Genomic DNA, 17,096 nt, shown 5'->3' on the forward strand with positions numbered 1-17,096 from the left:
TTATTTTCCCTAAATAGATTATGGCCACACTAGAACTGGGCTGGGCCACATGCTCTAATTCTTCTGTAGGCAGGAGTCAGGAAAAATTATGTTGTTGCCATATACAAAACTGTGTCAACTTGGAAAAGTCATTTATTCTACCTGAAACTCATGTTTTTGCTTTTAAAAATGGGAGAATAATATCTACTTGTCTGTGTGTGAGTGTATGTGTACGTGTGTATGTGTGTGTGTGAGAGAGAGAGATTAAAATCAACTATAGAAAACATTTTGTTAACATGTAAGGCAGCCTTACAGTTCTCTGCACATTCTAGGCACTTGTTAAATAGGTGTACAATGAAGATACAAAGATACTCACACAACATCCTACCAGGGCTAGACTAGGACTGTTCACACTGTATGAGTTCAGTTGCCAGCACGCAAGTGGCACTAAGGAAGTAGATTTTAATGGTGAGATGTCATGTTCAAAGTTAGACCTTTAGTTTATTGGACTGCTCAGTGGAGCAAGCAGATGTTCTTGTTCCTGAAAGGTTCACTAGTCATGCAGGTCTTCATGTCTAGAGAGCTACATATAGAGTGAGTCTCTCTTACCTTCCAGTTGTCTCTTTGCTGATTGGTTTAGCTATGAAGAGCTTACTCTTTGTCCTTGTGGTCCTTGTCTTACTCTCCTATGTTCCACCAGGTAAAATGAAATATCCTCCCTGTGCAATTATAAACAGTGAAGGGAGAGGGAGTGAGGAGAAAGCAGGACTTGGATGAAGGAAGCTGAAACAGGAAGGGATGTGAACAGAGATGGACACTTTGGGCTGTTCTAGAAGATGGAGAGAAGATGCCCTTAAAGGACACATAGCAGGAGGTGGCTCTCTCCAGTGAAGAAGATGGTTCTGGATTTTGGCCTGGGGAGTCTGTGAAGTTTGAGTGGAAAGTTGTACTAACGGTATTGGCAGAAGTGGGACAGAGAAAAAGCACGAGACCTTTAGAAGACAGGTAGGATTTGGGAGTGGGAGGGGGATGATTCCTTCAGGACTCTGAGAATTTGCACTCCTAAGTCAGTTACCTAAATTACTTTTCTCACATGGAGAAGCCTAAGAAAATTTGATGCTGAGCAGAATTAGCAAGTAGAGCTGGTTGCTCCAAAGTTTTAACTCACAGCATGACAGGATCCTGGGGGAACGTTCAGAATTTACATCCTCTGGACAGAAACTAGCAACTTGATAATACCAAGAAGGGTCCACTGAAGTCACTGAAGTGGAGGTTCTCACTGTTTGGCTTGTAGTTTGCTGGGGTCTGCAGAAAGCTGCCCAGACCTTCATATTCAAAAGGTAGCACTTAAAGGTCAAGTGTCAAGTACTCAAAGACAAGCCCAGATGAGGACTGTGTTGAGACTGCCACTGTCCTGGGTGGCAGGACATGGTGCACTATGTTGTTGCGGGATTCCTCTGTCCCCAGAGGGGTGCCTCAGGGCTAATGGGCACATGGCAGGCAAGTTTGCTTGCCAGTGGCATTTGGTCATACTGCATTGATTATTCTCATACTGCAAAGGCCCCGTAGATGGTTCCATGAACCGGCTGGGTGGAGAGACTGATGGATAGCTCAGTAGGGTGTCTCAGAGCCACCCTCACCATCTTAAACCACTTTCCTACTAATCCCCTCTACCTCTTAGCTTCCAGAGGTACTCAGGTCTTAGGGTTAGAAAAAATACTAGCAAAAGATTTAGATATGGGTTTCAGGTATTTCAAACCATTACACACTCATTATCCCATGTTATGCTTTCAAGTACCTGATGATTAAGCCAAGGCAGGTAGTAAGGTACCTGGCTAAGTATCACACAGAATGTTATTGGGATGCGGGGCTAGAAGCAGTGATCTTTTCTTCTTCAAGCTGAGACTTTGATGATCTCAAACTGCCTTGGTTCTGTCCCAGACCCTGGCATGCCTCCTGGTGTAGTGCCTCTACAGACCCCTGGGACTACTCTGAGGTTCTTTCCATGGCAAAGAGTCCCAAGTTGATTGTGCTGAGCCCTGGTACCTGCGTATTGTTGATTAGTGATTCATGTAAGTGGGGACTATGGGAACTGATGACTTATAATAGGTTCTTTGGAAAGTAAGAGCCACTGAAAAGCAGGCACTCAGACATAACATGACTGGGATGTTTTGATCTCATCCAATTTGCCATTAAAAATTTATAAAGTATAATCTGATTCAGTCTGATTTATCCATGGTATCATGACCCTGCCGAACACTGTGCATTAACCCTTGTTTCTGTTGACAGTCAGAAGTGGACCGAATATGTATATAAGAAGACTCTTTTCTACGTGCTGGCGAACAAAAGGTGTTTGCAAGAAATCATGTGGAAAAAGTGAAATATATCATATTTTTTGTGATAGTGCACATCTGTGCTGCATTGACAAAAAGTACTTACCTGTGGAGTTTGGAAAATAGTGCCGAGAATCTGAGGCTCCTGCTGATTTCCTCTGGGGACCCAGATCTTTCTCAGTTGTACCATCCCATTAAATGATGATTTAGCTTGTCTGTGTTTCTATGTCTGCTTTGTTTCTCTTTATTTGGAGGCAATTCAGTGTCTCTTCTACGGAAATAATCTCTTGGTTAAATTCCTTGTCTTCACTATTTTTCTTTTCATTTATTTATTCCTTATTAAACATTTCCTTTTTTTTTTTTTAAAGATTTTATTTATTTATTTATTTGACAGATAGAGACAGCCAGCGAGAGAGGGAACACAAGCAGGGGGAGTGGGAGAGGAAGAGGCAGGCTCCCAGTGGAGGAGCCTGATGTGGGGCTCCATCCCAGAACGCCAGGATCACACCCTGAGCCGAAGGCAGACACTTAACGACTGCACCACTCAGGCGCCCCTTATTAAACATTTCCTAAAACCTTTTTTTGAAGTGTATAATACAACCAGAAAGATATACAGATCATAGGGAAACATCTTAATGAATTTCACAAATTTAATACACCCATGTAACCTGCACCCAGATGGAAAAGAGAATATTACAACATCTTGGTCATTACTGGTCACTATTCCACAAAGGATAATCCCTAGCCTGGCTTCTAATAGCATAAACTCTGGCATCTATTTTTGAACTTATATAAGTGGAATCATATAGTAGATACTCCTTTGTGTGTGGCCTCTTCTAACCTACATTATTTTATGACATTAATTGATATTGTTTGATGTAATTATAGTTTGTTCATTCTGAATACTGTGGAGTATTACATTGGGGAATATTTGAAAATTCTAGTGTAGATGGTCATGTGTATAGTTTCCAGGTTTTGGCTCTTATAAATAGTACTGTGATGAACATTCATGTTTTTTGAGGCTTATATGCGAGCATTTTTGTGGGTATATACTCAGGAGTGAAATTGCTAGTCATGAGCCATGCATATATTTGATTTTAGTAGATACTGTTAAATAGTCTTCCAAATTGGTTATACCAATTTATACTCCCAGGAGGTGTCAGAGTTCTTGCTTCTTTCTATCCTTTTTCACAACTAGTATTTTCTGTCTTTTTCTTCCCCTCCATTTTGAAGGGTATGTAGTGAAGACCTGTGGTGTTTTAACTTGCATTTTACTGATGACTAATGAAGTTGTGCACCTTTTTATGTATTTATTGGCCACTTAGATATCCTCATTTGTGATGTACCTATTCAAGAGTTTCATCCATTTTTCTACTGGATTGTCTAAATTTTTCTATTTGGGAACCTCCTAAGAAACACTCATTATTTGACATTGGATATAATAAAAATAATATTGAATATATTTAAATTTAAATATGGAAAATGTTATAGTTTACAATGCACAGTTAGAGAAATTTTGTACTGTTTGGTATGACCAGGCCATAATGATATTCCATTCTTAAATATTATTAAATTTTATCATAAGCAAGATAAATCATTCAAGTTAATAGTGATTTAGGCCCCTTCTTTCTTGAATAGGTTTTAGGAGGTAGTAAGCCAATGAGAGAGAAGTAGTTCTTCCAATATGACAGGGAAAGAAGGAAGAGATTTGCTCCTGATAGGCAAACTCCTGGGAAGGGACACTGTCAAAGTATGGAGCTTTGACGGCTGCTGTGATGGGTCAGGTACCCACCTGTGCAGATTACTTCCTAAAGCTGAACTAGACTCTTTTGGCTCTTCTAAGAAAAGGCAAAGGTGATTGTATACACAGCCAAGTCATATTTCAATGTCATTAATGTCACTTCTGCCATCAGCTACATCCTTCTTGAGAGTGCCTTGCTCAGGTGGGAAGAGGAGGTAATACTGGTGTTTCCTTCTTTATTACAACCAATAAGCAGGACCTGTTATTCCTACCCCTTCCCCTTCCTCCTCCCCTTCTTCCCCACTCTCTTCTCCCCTTCTTCCTCTTCTTTTTCCTTGTCCTCCTCTCCCTCCCCCTTCTCCTCCCCCCTCCTCCCCCTCCCCTTCTTCTCCTCCTTCTTCTGGTTCTTCTCCTTCTCCTGCTTTTTCTCCTCCTCTTCCTCCTCCTCCTCCTACTTCTCCTCCTCCTTCTTTGTCCTCTTCTTCCCCTTTTTCTTTTTCTCCTCCCCCTTCCCTTTTGCCTTCTTTTTTGTTTTTAGTGTTTGCTTTGTGCGTTTATTTGATCCATACATGTTTGTTGAATAGAGTAGATTAAAATAGGCTAGAAGTATTTTTTCTAACTTAATAACCATTTGTGATATATGAGTTCCGTCAGGCTTCTGAATGGTGATGGAGTTATATACTGGGTTGTGCTTCCTCATCTTGTCTACCTCAAATCACTCATTAACACAGAGGTCTTGGATGTGTCTAATGAGACCTCCCTAAAAATTCTTTCATGCTTTTCTTGTTTGAGGTAGGTCCACAAAAAACATTTCTAAGGAGTCTGTGTGGCTCAGTTGGTTGAGTGCCTTTGGCTCAGGTCACGATCCCAGGGTCCTGGGATTGAGCCCCATGTTGGGCTCCCTGCTCGGTGGGGAGCCTGCTTCTCCCTCAACCTCTGCAGCTCCCGCTGCTTGTGCTCACTTGCTCTCTTGTCTCTCTCTCTCTGTCAAGTAAATAAATAAAATATTTAAAAAACCTTATTTCTGTGGATGTAAAAAAATCTGTCCACCTAATTACAAACATCAGTACCCTTGTCTCTAAGTACTTCAGAATGATATCATCAATTAGTGTTCAATAGGTTTTTTTTTACATTAAAAACCTTACATACAATGAAATACACAGATCTTAAGTGTAGTATTCAAAGAGCTTTGACACATGCTTGCGCCTATGTAATCTGAACCTTATCAAGATATCATACATTTACGGACTCCAGAAAGTTCCCTCATTCCCTTTTCCAGTTATCTGCCACCAACTTTCTGTTTTCTGAGCAGGAACTGCTGTTATGTTTTATATTAACCTTTGGTTAGGCTTGCCTATCTGAAAACTTCATGTATATGTATCATTAGCGTATGTACTCTGTTGTGTAAGGATTTTCCCTCCACGTAGATAATACTTGAGGCTCTTCTATGATGTTGCCTGTATCTTTCGTCCATTCTTTCCGTTGCCGAGTACTATTCCATTGTGTGACTTTCCTGAAGTTTGTGTATCCATTCTCCTCTGGGCATGCACATCTGGGCTGTTTCTACTTTTTAGCTATTTTGCTAAAGCTTCAGTGAACATTCTTGTACAAATCCTTTGTACAAGCTTTTATTTCTCTTGGGTGAATACCTATGAATGGAATTTCTCAGACACAGGGTAGTTATATGTTTAGTTTTCTTTTAAACATCTTTATTGATGTATAATTCACATTCATAACACCATAAAATCCATCCCCTTAAGGTGGACAATTCAGTGGTTTTTACTATAGTCACAGAGTTGTGCAACTGTCACACAACCAACTTTAGAATGTCTTTATCACTCCCCAAAGAAACCCTTTCACAGTCATTCCTGTGTTAGTGTGCTGGGGCTGCCACAACAAAGTGTCACGAATGAAGTGGCTTAAAAGATGGAAATTTATTGTATCATTGTTCTGAAGGCTATATGTCTAAGATTGAGATATCAGCAGGGTTAGTTCCTTCTGAAGGCTGGGAGAGAGAATGTGTTTCATGCCTTTCATCTAGCTTTGGATGGTTGGTGGCGTTTCTCAGTTTATGAAAACATCACCCTAATCTCTTCCTTTATTTTCATGTGGTTTTTCCCCCTTGTGTACATATGTCTGTGTCCAAATTTACCCTTCTGTAAGGACACCACTCATATTGGATTAAGGCCCATCCTAATGACCTCATTTAACAACTACAACAAAACTTTTTAAAAATAATAATAATATTTTTTGTTATATTATGTTTGTCACCATACAGTACATTATTAGTTTTTGATGTAAAGTTCCATAATTCATTAGTTGCGTATAACACCCAGTGCACCATGCAATATGTGCCCTCCTTACTACCCATAACCAGCCTATCCCAATCCCCCACTCCTCTCCCCTCTGAAGCCCTCAGTTTGTTTCCCAGAGTCCATAATCTCTCATGTTTATTCCCCCTTCTGTTTACCCCCCTTTCTTTACCCCTTTGTTCTCCTACCAATCTTCCTACTTCTTATGTTCCATAAATGAGTGAAACCATATGATAATTGTCTTTCTCTGCTTGACCTTATTTCACTTAGGTTTGTGTAGACAGGTCGGATGTAATCCTGATATGTTTGCCTTGGTACGTGATAATTTTCTTTGCCCTGGCCGCTTTCAATACTGTATCCTTAGATCTAATATTTGCGAATTGCTCTATGATGTGACGTGGCGTAGTGGTTGAGCTTGGGAGGGGTCATCTCTGCCTCTTTGACACGGATGCTTGTTTCCTTTGCTAGATTAGGGAAGTTTTCAGCTACAATTTGTTCAAATATCTCTTCTAGACCTCTCTCTTTCTCCACCCCCTCGGGAATGCCGATGATTCTGACATCGGAACGTTTCATTGAGTCAGTAATCTCCCGTAACCTACATTGTTGAGATTGGATTTTTTTGAGCCAAGTTTCTGTTTTAGTTTTCTCTTCTACCGTCCCATCCTCCAATTCACTGATTCGTTCTTCTGCCTCATTCACCCTGGCCGTCAGAGTGTCTAGTTTTGACTGCATTTGATTCATAGCATTTTTAATTTCTGCCAGATTCGCTCTCATTTCCACCCTTAGAGATTCTATATTCTCGTTAATATTTTCGTTAATATTTTTTTCCAGCCTACACATCATCTTGACCATTGTTACTCTGAACTCCATTTCTGATAATTTGGTTATATCCATATCCATCAGTTCCGTGGCAGAGGCCACAGTCTCATTGTCGTTTCTTTGCTGGGGGCAGGGGGATTTCTCCTCCTCGTCATTCTGATGAGGAGAGGTTGCGGGGATGCCCAGAGCCCAAATTATTGACCAGGACCCAGGCAGTGTGCTCTTGTTTTATAGGGACCTTAGGGATGTGGGCTTCTTGATTTTTCAGCCTGCCTTCTGGGGGAGGGGCCTGCCACGCTGATACTCAGGCAACTGTGTTTGGGTAGAGTCTCCCTGTCCCCTGCGAGGGGGGATGGGGATGGGCACAATGTGAGCCGACATTTTCGGGCTTTTGTTTTCTGCAGCTTTCCCTGGTGGTTTTCTGTGACTCTTCTGAGAGTCAGAGCAGCAGTTGAATCCCAGCCTCTGTCTCAGAACAGAGAGATCGCAGTCCGCTCTCACCTGAGCTCTTCTGGCCACTTTAACTCTGTTTCTGTTGGTGCTGCTAAACCCTACAGCATCCCGGGATGTGCACCCCATGCCAGGCAACCCAGCCCTCACTTCCAGGGCCGGCGCATCTCTTTCATTTGTGTTTCTAACATCGCCAGCTGCCAGCCGCCACCTTGCATGCTCTGGAGCTCCGTTTCAGTGTGGTTCGTGCACACTCCAGAGCTCTGGTTTTCAGACTGGTCTCGCGCATCCCCAGGCTTACGGTCTCAGTCTGTTCTCTCGCGGGTACCGGTCCGCAAGTCCGGCCCGCTCCCCAGTGCAGGTGGCTACAGCTTCCTGGCGCCCGAGCGCGGCGGCTCCCTCCCCCTTCCGTTTATCTGTGTGCGGATTCACAGCTCCCCGCTTCGTACCTCCGTACTCAGTGCTGGAGATGTTCATGTGTAGGGATCCAGATGTATCTTCCTATATCTCAGGCTTATTCCGTGGGTGTTCAGGATGGTCTGGTACCTATCCAGCTTGACTCAGGGGACCAGCTGAAAAAGGGGACCACTACTCCTCTGCCATCTTAACTCCTCTCAACAACACTATTTTAAAATAAGGTCAAATTCTGAAGTACTGGGAATTAGGATTTCAAAATATGAATTTTGGGGGACACAATTTAACTCATAAGACTCTCTATTTCTTTACATCCTCACTCAGCACTAGCCAACCACTAGGATACTTTTGATTTGCCTGATCTGAACATTTCATATAAATGGAGTCATAGAATATGGGTGGTTTTTTTTTTTTTTACTCACTTCTTTTCACTATGAGATTTGCAAGGTTCATCCATGAACGAATATATCATTTTTAATTTGCCAGATATTCTATTGTATGGATGTATATTTAATTGTATAAAAAATTTGAGAGCTTTTTTCAAAGTGGCTGTAGGTTTTATACCTCTACCAATAATGTATGACTGTTCCACTTTCTCTACATTTTTGGCAATATTTGGTGGTATTAACTTATTTAATTTCTAGCCATTGCAGTGCATATGTGCAGTGGCATCTCAATGTCATTGTAGTCTGTATTTTTCCGTTGACTGAAGAAACAGTTTTTCATGTGATTCTTTTTTTTTTTAAGATTTCATTTATTTATTCGACAGAGATAGAGACAGACAGTGAGAGGGGAAACACAAGCAGGGCGAGTGGGAGAGGAAGAAGCAGGCTCATAGTGGAGGAGCCTGATGCGGAGCTCAATCCCAGAATGCTGGGATCACGCCCTGAGCCGAAGGCAGACGCTTAACCGCTGTGCCACCCAGGTGCCAATTTCATGTGATTCTTGACAACTTCTGTATTTCTTTTGCCAATTGTATGTTTAAATCTTTTGCCCATTTTTACTGTTTTTTTTTATCTATTATTGACTTCTTAATCCTTAGTTTTCTACTTCCTATTTTTTTTTAATTTAATTTTATTATATTATGTTAATCACCATACAGTACATCCCTAGATTGCGATGTAAAGTTTGATGCTTCATTAGTTGCGTATAACACCCAGTGCACCATGCAATACGTTCCCCCCTTACTACCCATCACCAGTCTATCCCATTTCCCCCACCCCCTCCCCTCTGAAGTCTTCAGTTTGTTTCTCATAGTCCATAGTCTCTCATGTTTCATTCCCCCTTCTGATTACCCCCCTTTTCTTTATCCCTTTCTTCCCCTACCGATCATCCTAGTTCTTATGTTCCATAGATGAGAGAAATCATATGATAATTGTCTTTCTCTGCTTGACTTATTTCACTTAGCATTATCTCCTCCAGTGCCGTCCATGTTGCAGCAAATGTTGAGAATTCGTTCTTTCTGATAGCTGAGTAATATTCCATTGTATATATGGACCACAGCTTCTTAATCCAGTCATCTGTTGAAGGGCATCTCGGCTCCTTCCATGATTTGGCTATTGTGGACAATGCAGCTATGAACATTGGGGTGCATATGGCCCTTCTCTTTACTACGTCTGTATCTTTGGGGTAAACACCCAGTAGTGCAATGGCTGGGTCATAGGGTAGTTCAATTTTTAACTTTTTAAGGGACCTCCACACTGTTTTCCAGAGTGGCTGTACCAACTTGCATTCCCACCAACAATGTAGGAGGGATCCCCTTTCTCCACATCCTCTCCAACAATTGTTGTTTCTTGCCTTGTCTATCTTTGCCATTCTAACTGGCGTAAGGTGGTATCTCAGTGTGGTTTTGATTTGAATTTCCCTGATGGCTAATGATTTTGAACATTTTTTCATGTGTCTGTTAGCCATTTGTATGTCTTCATTGGAAAAGTGTCTGTTCATATCTTCTGCCCATTTTATGATTTGTTTATTTGTTTCTCGTGTATTGAGTTTGAGAAGTTCTTTGTAGATCTTGGATACCAGTCCTTTATCTGTGGTGTCCTTTGCAAATATATTCTCCCATTCCGTGGGCTGTCTCTTAGTTTTTTTGACTGTTTCCTTGGCTGTGCAGAAGCTCTTTATCCTGATAAAGTCCCATAAGTTCATTTTATCTTTTATTTCTCTTGCCTTTGGAGATGTGTCGTGAAAAAGGTTGCTCTGGCCGATGTCATAGAAGTTGTTGCCTATGTTCTCCTCTAGAATTTTGATGGATTCCTGTCTCACATTGAGGTCTTTCATCCATTTGGAGTTTATTTTTGTGTATGGTGTGAGAGAGTGGTCAAGTTTCATTCTTTTGCATGTAGCTGTCCAATTTTCCCAGCACCATTTATTGAAGAGACTGTCTTTTTTCCACCGGATGTTTTTTCCTGCTTTATCAAAGATTAGTTGCCCAAAGAGCCGAGGGTCCATTTCTGGGTTCTCTATTCTGTTCCATTGGTCGATGTGTCTGTNCTTCCTATTTTTTGAATGATGTGTTTTGATGTTTGGTAGTTTTAAATTTTGTTAAAAGTCAAATTTATAAAATATTTTCCCTTTTAGGGTAATTGCTTTTTTGTGCCCTAAGAAACCTTTGCCTAACCCAAGTCATAAAAATATTTTTCTCTGTTCTCTTGTGAACTTAGCTTTTGTGTTTACTTCTATTCATTTAGAATTGATTTTTGAGTATGGCGAGAGAAAGGGTTTCTTTTTTCTATGTGAATTTTAAGTTGTTCCTGCGGCACACATTGAAGAGACTGTCCTTTTCCCATTGGATATCCTTGGTACAAAATTAAATTTTTGGGTTCTCTATTCTGTTCTATTAGTCAATCCTCAAAGAGTATCATACTGCCTTTCTTAATAATAAGTCTTAAGTTCATATAGTGATAGTTCTGCAGTTTGGTTTTTCTATTTCAATATCATTTTAAAATTCTAGGCCCTTTACATTTCTTTTTTAAAAAATAAGCTCCATGCCCAGTGTGGAGCCCAACATGGAGCTCAAACTCATGACCCTGAGATGGAGACCTGAGCTTAGATCAAGAGTTGGCTGCTTCCACTCTGGAAAACAGTGTGGAGGTCCCTTAAAAAGTTAAAAATTGAACTACCCTATGACCCAGCCATTGCACTACTGGGTGTTTACCCCAAAGATACAGACGTAGTAAAGAGAAGGGCCATATGCACCCCAATGTTCATAGCTGCATTGTCCACAATAGCCAAATCATGGAAGGAGCCGAGATGCCCTTCAACAGATGACTGGATTAAGAAGCTGTGGTCCATATATACAATGGAATATTACTCAGCTATCAGAAAGAACGAATTCTCAACATTTGCTGCAACATGGACGGCACTGGAGGAGATAATGCTAAGTGAAATAAGTCAAGCAGAGAAAGACAATTATCATATGATTTCTCTCATCTATGGAACATAAGAACTAGGATGATCGGTAGGGGAAGAAAGGGATAAAGAAAAGGGGGGTAATCAGAAGGGGGAATGAAACATGAGAGACTATGGACTATGAGAAACAAACTGAAGACTTCAGAGGGGTTGGCTGCTTAACCAATTGAGTCACCCAGGGGCATTTCTATATCAACTTTGCATTTCTATGCATTTCTATATCAAATTTGCATTTCTGTATCAACTTTAGAGTCTCTCGGTTTCTTCAAAAAAGTCTCCTGGGATTATGACTGCTTGTATTGAATCTATAGGTCATTTTAGAAAGAAATGACACCTTAACAATGTTTTCTCTTCCAATTCATGAATATAGTATATCTTCCATTTAGGTCTTCTTTTATTTATTGTTGCAATGCTTTGTAGTTTTGATGCTATTATAAATGGAATTGTCTTTTAAGTTTCTTTTTCTTTTTTCTTTTGCTGCTAGTATATAAAAATACATGCAAAAATACATTTGCATCCTATAACTTTGCTAAACTCACTAATTCTAATATTTCTGAGTTACATTTTATGATTTTCTACATAAATTATATAATTGTGTCATCTGCAAACAAAGGTATGTTTACTCCTTTTTGTTAAAAAAAAAACCCCAAACTTTATACCTTCTTACTCATTTTCCTTAAGGAGTAGTATGCATTGAGCAAACACAATCTCTTTTGGAGTGTACGTTTTTAAGCACTGACAAACAAATACAGTTGTGTAACCACATGACAGCCAACCCATAGAGCAGTTGTGTCATATTCCTTCATATGCTTTTGTAGAAAACCTCTCCTGTTGCCCTTAGTTCTTGGCAATCAGTGACCTGTTTCCTGGCCCTATTGTTTTGCCATGTTCAGAATGGCATTAAAATGGAATCAAACAGCATGTAACCAGAGAGGGGGAGAAAAGATGGCAGAGGAGTAGGGGACCCCTTTCTCAGCTGGTCCCCTGAGTCGAGCTGGATATCTACCAGACCACCCTGAACACCGACAAAATCAGCCTGAGATGCAGGGAGATACATCTGGATCTCTACAAATGAACATCTCCAGCGCCGAGTATTGAAGTATGAAGCAGGGAGCTGTGAATCTGTGCACAGAATATCGGAAGATAAACGGAAGTCGGAGGGAGCTGCCATGCTCGGGCACCAGGAAGCTGTAGCCACCTGCACTGGGGAGCGGGCCCAAGTTGTGGATGGACCAGCACCTGTGAGAAAGCCGACTGAGACCGTGAGCCTGAGAACGCATGTGTGAGCAGACTGAAAACTGGAGCTCCAGAGCGCTCACTAGAACTGGACTAAAACTGGGAGCTCAGGAGCGCATGCATCCAAACTGAAAACCGGAGCTCTGGAGGGCATGCTTGAACTAGACGGAAACCGGGAGCTCGGGCGTGGGCGCGCGACCAGACTGAAAACTGGAGCTCCAGAGCGCTCACTGGAACTGGAATGATACTGCAAGCTCGGGAGTGCGTGGGAACTGGAGGTGGCTGGTGGTGTTAGAAGCACAAAGGACAGAGACGTGCCAGCCCTGGAAGTGAGGGCTGGGAGAGCGGCTGTGGAGCGCACAACCCGGGATGCTGCAGGGTTTTTAGCAGCACCGACAGAAACAGAGTTAAAGTGGCCAAGAGAGCTCAGTGGAGAGTAGACTGTGACTTCTCTGTTCTGAGACAGAGGCTGGGATATGGCCATTGCTGCTCTGACTCTCAGAAGAGTCACAGAAAACCGCCAGGGAACGCCACCAGGGAACAAAAGCCCAGAAATACCAGCTCACATTGTGCCCTTCCCCATCCCTCCTTGCAGGGGCAGGGCAACTCTACCCAAACAGGGTTGCCTGAGTATCAGTGCGGCAGGCCCCTCCCCCAAAAGGTAAGCTGAAAAATCAGGAAGCCCACATCCCTAAGGTCCCTATAAAACAAGAGCACACTGCCTGGGTCCTGGTCAATAATTTGGGCTCTGTAAAACCCCACAACCTCTCCTCATCAGAATGATGAGGAGGAGAAATCTCCCCGCTCCCAGCAAAGAAAAGATAATGAGTCTGTGGCCTCTGCCACAGAGCTGATGGATATGGATATAACCAAATTATCAGAAATGGAGTTCAGAGTAACAATGGTCAAGATGATGTGTAGGCTGGAAAAAAATATTAACGAAAATATTAACGAGAATATAGAATCTCTAAGGGTGGAAATGAGAGCAAATTTGGAAGAAATTAAAAATGCTATGAATCAAGTGCAATCTAAACTAGACACTCTGACAGCCAGGGTAAATGAGGCAGAAGAACGAATCAGTGAATTGGAGGATGGGATGGTAGAAGAGAAAACTAAAACAGAAACTTGGCTCAAAAAAATCCAATCTCAACAATGTAGGTTACGGGAGATTACTGACTCAATGAAACATTCCAATGTCAGAATCATTGGCAACTCCAAGGGGGTGGAGAAAGAGAGAGGTCTAGAAGAGATATTTGAACAAATTGTAGCTGAGAACTTCCCTAATCTAGCAAAGGAAACTAGCATTTGTGTCCAAGAGGCAGGGAGGACTCCTGCCAAGGTCAATGACAACAGACCTACACCACGTCACATCATAGTGCAATTTGCAAATATTAGATCCAAGGGTACAGTATTGAAAGCGGCCAGGGCAGGGGCGCCTGGGTGGCACAGCGGTTAGGTGCCTGCCTTTGGCTCAGGGCGTGATCCTGGCATTATGGGATCGAGCCCCACATCAGGCTCTTCCGATATGAGCCTGCTTCTTCCTCTCCCACTCCCCCTGCTTGTGTTCCCTCTCTCGCTGGCTGTATCTGTCTCTGTCAAATAAATAAATAAATAAAATCTTTAAAAAAAAAAAAAAAGAAAGCGGCCAGGGCAAAGAAAATTCTTATGCACAGAGGGAAAAATATCAGAATAACGTCAGACCTGTCTAAAGAGAACTGGCGGGCTAGGAAGGGTTGGCAGAGTATTTTCAAAGCTCTATCTGAGAAGAACATGCAGCCACGGATCCTTTATCCAGCAAGGCTGTCATTCAGAATTGATGGAGAGATAAGGACCTTCCAGGACCGGCAGAAACTGAAGGAATTTGTAACCACCAAGCCAGTCCTACATGAGATATTAAGGGGGGTACTATAAAAGTAAAGAGGCCCCAATAGGGATACAGAACAGAAATTTACAATCTATAGAAACAAAGACTTCACAGGCAACATAATATCATTAAAATAATATCTCTCAATAATCACTCTCAATGTGAATGGCCTAAATGCTCCCATAAAAACGCCACAGGGTTGCAGATTGGATAGAAAGACATGACCCATCCATTTGTTGTCTACAAGAGACTCATTTTGAACCTAAAGATACATCCAGACTGAAAGTAGAGGGATGGAAAACCATTTTTCATGCCAATGGACTTCAAAAGAAAGCTGGGGTAGCAATTCTCATATCAGTCAGATTGGATTTTAAACTAAAGACTGTAGTTAGAGATACAGAAGGACACTATATTATTCTTAAAGGATGTGTCCAACAAGTGGATATGACAATTATAAATATCTATGCCCCCAACAGGGGAGCAGCAAGATACACAAGCTAACTCTTAACCAGAATAAAGAGACATAGAGATAAAAATACATTAATAGTAGGGGACCTCAACACTCCACTATCAGCAATAGATAGATCACCTAAGGAGAAAATCAACAAAAAAACAAGAGCTTTGAATGGCGTACTAGACCAGATGGACCTCATAGATATATATATAGAACACTACAGCCCGGAACAACAGAGTACTCATTCTTTTTGAATGCACATGGAACTTTCTCCAGACTAGACCATATACTGGGTCACAAAACAGGTCTCAACCGATAGCAAAAGGCTGAGATTATTCCCTGCATATTCTCAGACCACAATGCTTTGAAATTGGAACTCAATCACAAGGAAAAATTTGTAAGAAACTCAAACACTTGGAAACTAAGAACCATCCTGCTCAAGAATGATTGGGTAAACAGGAAATTAAAAATCAGTTTAAACAATTTATGGAGACCAACGAAAATGAAAACACATTGGTCTAAAACCTATGGGACACTGCAAAGGCGGTCCTAAGGGGAAAATACATAGCCATCCAAGCCTCACTCAAAAGAATAGAAAAATCTAAAATGCAGTTTTTATATTCTCACCTCAAGAAGCTGGAGCTGGAACAAAAGAACAGGCCTAATCCATGCACGTGAAGGCAGTTGATCAAGATTAGAGCAGAGATCAATGAGTTAGAAATCAGGAGTACAGTAGAGCAGATCAACAGAACTAGAAGCTGGTTCTTTGAAAGAATAAATAAGATCGATAAGCCACTGGCCAGACTTATCCAAAAGAATAGAGAAAGGACCCAAATTAATAAAATTGTGAAGGAAAAGGGAGAGATCACAACCAACACCAATGAAATAGGAAGGATCATAAGAAACTTTTATCAACAGCTTTATGCCAATAAATTAAGCAACCTGGAAGAGATGGATGCCTTCCTGGAAACCGATAAACTACCAAGACTGAAACAGGCAGAAATTGATTTTTTAAACAGACTGATTAATTATGAAGAGATTGAAGCAGTGATTAAAAACCTGCCAAAAAACAAAACTCCAGGGTCTGATGGATTCCCTGGGGAATTCTACCAAACATTCAAAGAAGAAATAATACCTATTCTCCTGAAGCTGTTTCAAAAACTAGAGACAGAAGGAATACTACCAAACTCATTCTACGAGGCCAGTATTACCTTGATCCCCAAACCAGGGAAAGACCCCATCAAAAAGGAGTATTACAGACCGATATCCCTGATGAATATGGACGCCAAAATTCTCAACAAGATCCTAGCTAATAGGATCCAACAGTACATTAAAGGATTATCCATCAAGACCAAGTGGGATTCATCCCTGGGATGCAAGGGTGGTTCAACATTCGCAAATTGATCAGTGTGATAGATCATATCCATAAGAAAGGGTCAAGAATCATATGATCCTCTCAACAGATGCAGAAAAAGCATTTGACAAAATACAGCATCCTTTCCTGATTAAAACACTTCAGAGTGTAGGGATAGAGGGTACATTCCTCAATCTCATAAAAACCATCTATGAAAAGCCTACAGCAAATATCATTCTCAATGGGGAAAAGCTGGAAGCCTTTCCCTTAAGATCAGGAACACGACAAGGATGCCCAGTCTCGCCATTATTATTCAACATAGTACTAGAAGTCCTTGCAACAACGATCAGACAACAAAAAGGGATCAAAGGTATCCAAATCGGCAAAGAAGAAGTCAAACTGTCTCTCTTCGCAGGTGACGTGATACTTTATATGGAAAACCCAAAAGAATCCACCCTCAAACTACTAGAAGTTATAGAGCAATTCAGTAATGTGACGGCATACAAAATCAATGCTCAGAAATCAGTTGCATTTCTATACATGAACAATGAGACTGAAGAAAGAGAAATTTAGGGAATCCATCCCATTTACAATAGCACCAAAAATCATACGTTATCTCGAAATTAACTGAACCGGAGACATAAAGGATCTATATTCTAGAAACTACAAATCACTCTTGAAAGACATTGAGGAAGACACAAAAAGATGGAAAAATATTCCACGCTCATG

The 17,096-nt window shown here is 41.2% G+C and overlaps 1 protein-coding gene across 1 annotated transcript; it reads left to right on the plus strand.

The window, feature by feature from the left end:
• Nucleotides 1-621: 621 nt before the first annotated feature.
• On the plus strand, nt 622-2,438 carry DEFB135 (defensin beta 135). The gene is made up of 2 exons (XM_019804240.1): nt 622-679; nt 2,269-2,438. The coding sequence occupies exons 1-2, from the start codon at nt 622-624 to the stop codon at nt 2,436-2,438; spliced, it is 228 nt and encodes a 75-aa protein (XP_019659799.1).
• Nucleotides 2,439-17,096: the final 14,658 nt, after the last annotated feature.

This window comes from Ailuropoda melanoleuca, chromosome 5 (genome assembly GCF_002007445.2).
Source record: "Ailuropoda melanoleuca isolate Jingjing chromosome 5, ASM200744v2, whole genome shotgun sequence".
NCBI lineage: Eukaryota > Metazoa > Chordata > Mammalia > Carnivora > Ursidae > Ailuropoda > Ailuropoda melanoleuca.

Bases quoted from the DNA above. Each gene is read 5' to 3' on its own strand.
- DEFB135 (XM_019804240.1), top strand. From the start codon at position 622: ATGAAGAGCTTACTCTTTGTCCTTGTGGTCCTTGTCTTACTCTCCTAT. The intron at 680-2,268 runs GTAAAATGAAAT...TTCTGTTGACAG, and splicing joins ACTCTCCTATGTTCCACCAG to TCAGAAGTGGACCGAATATG.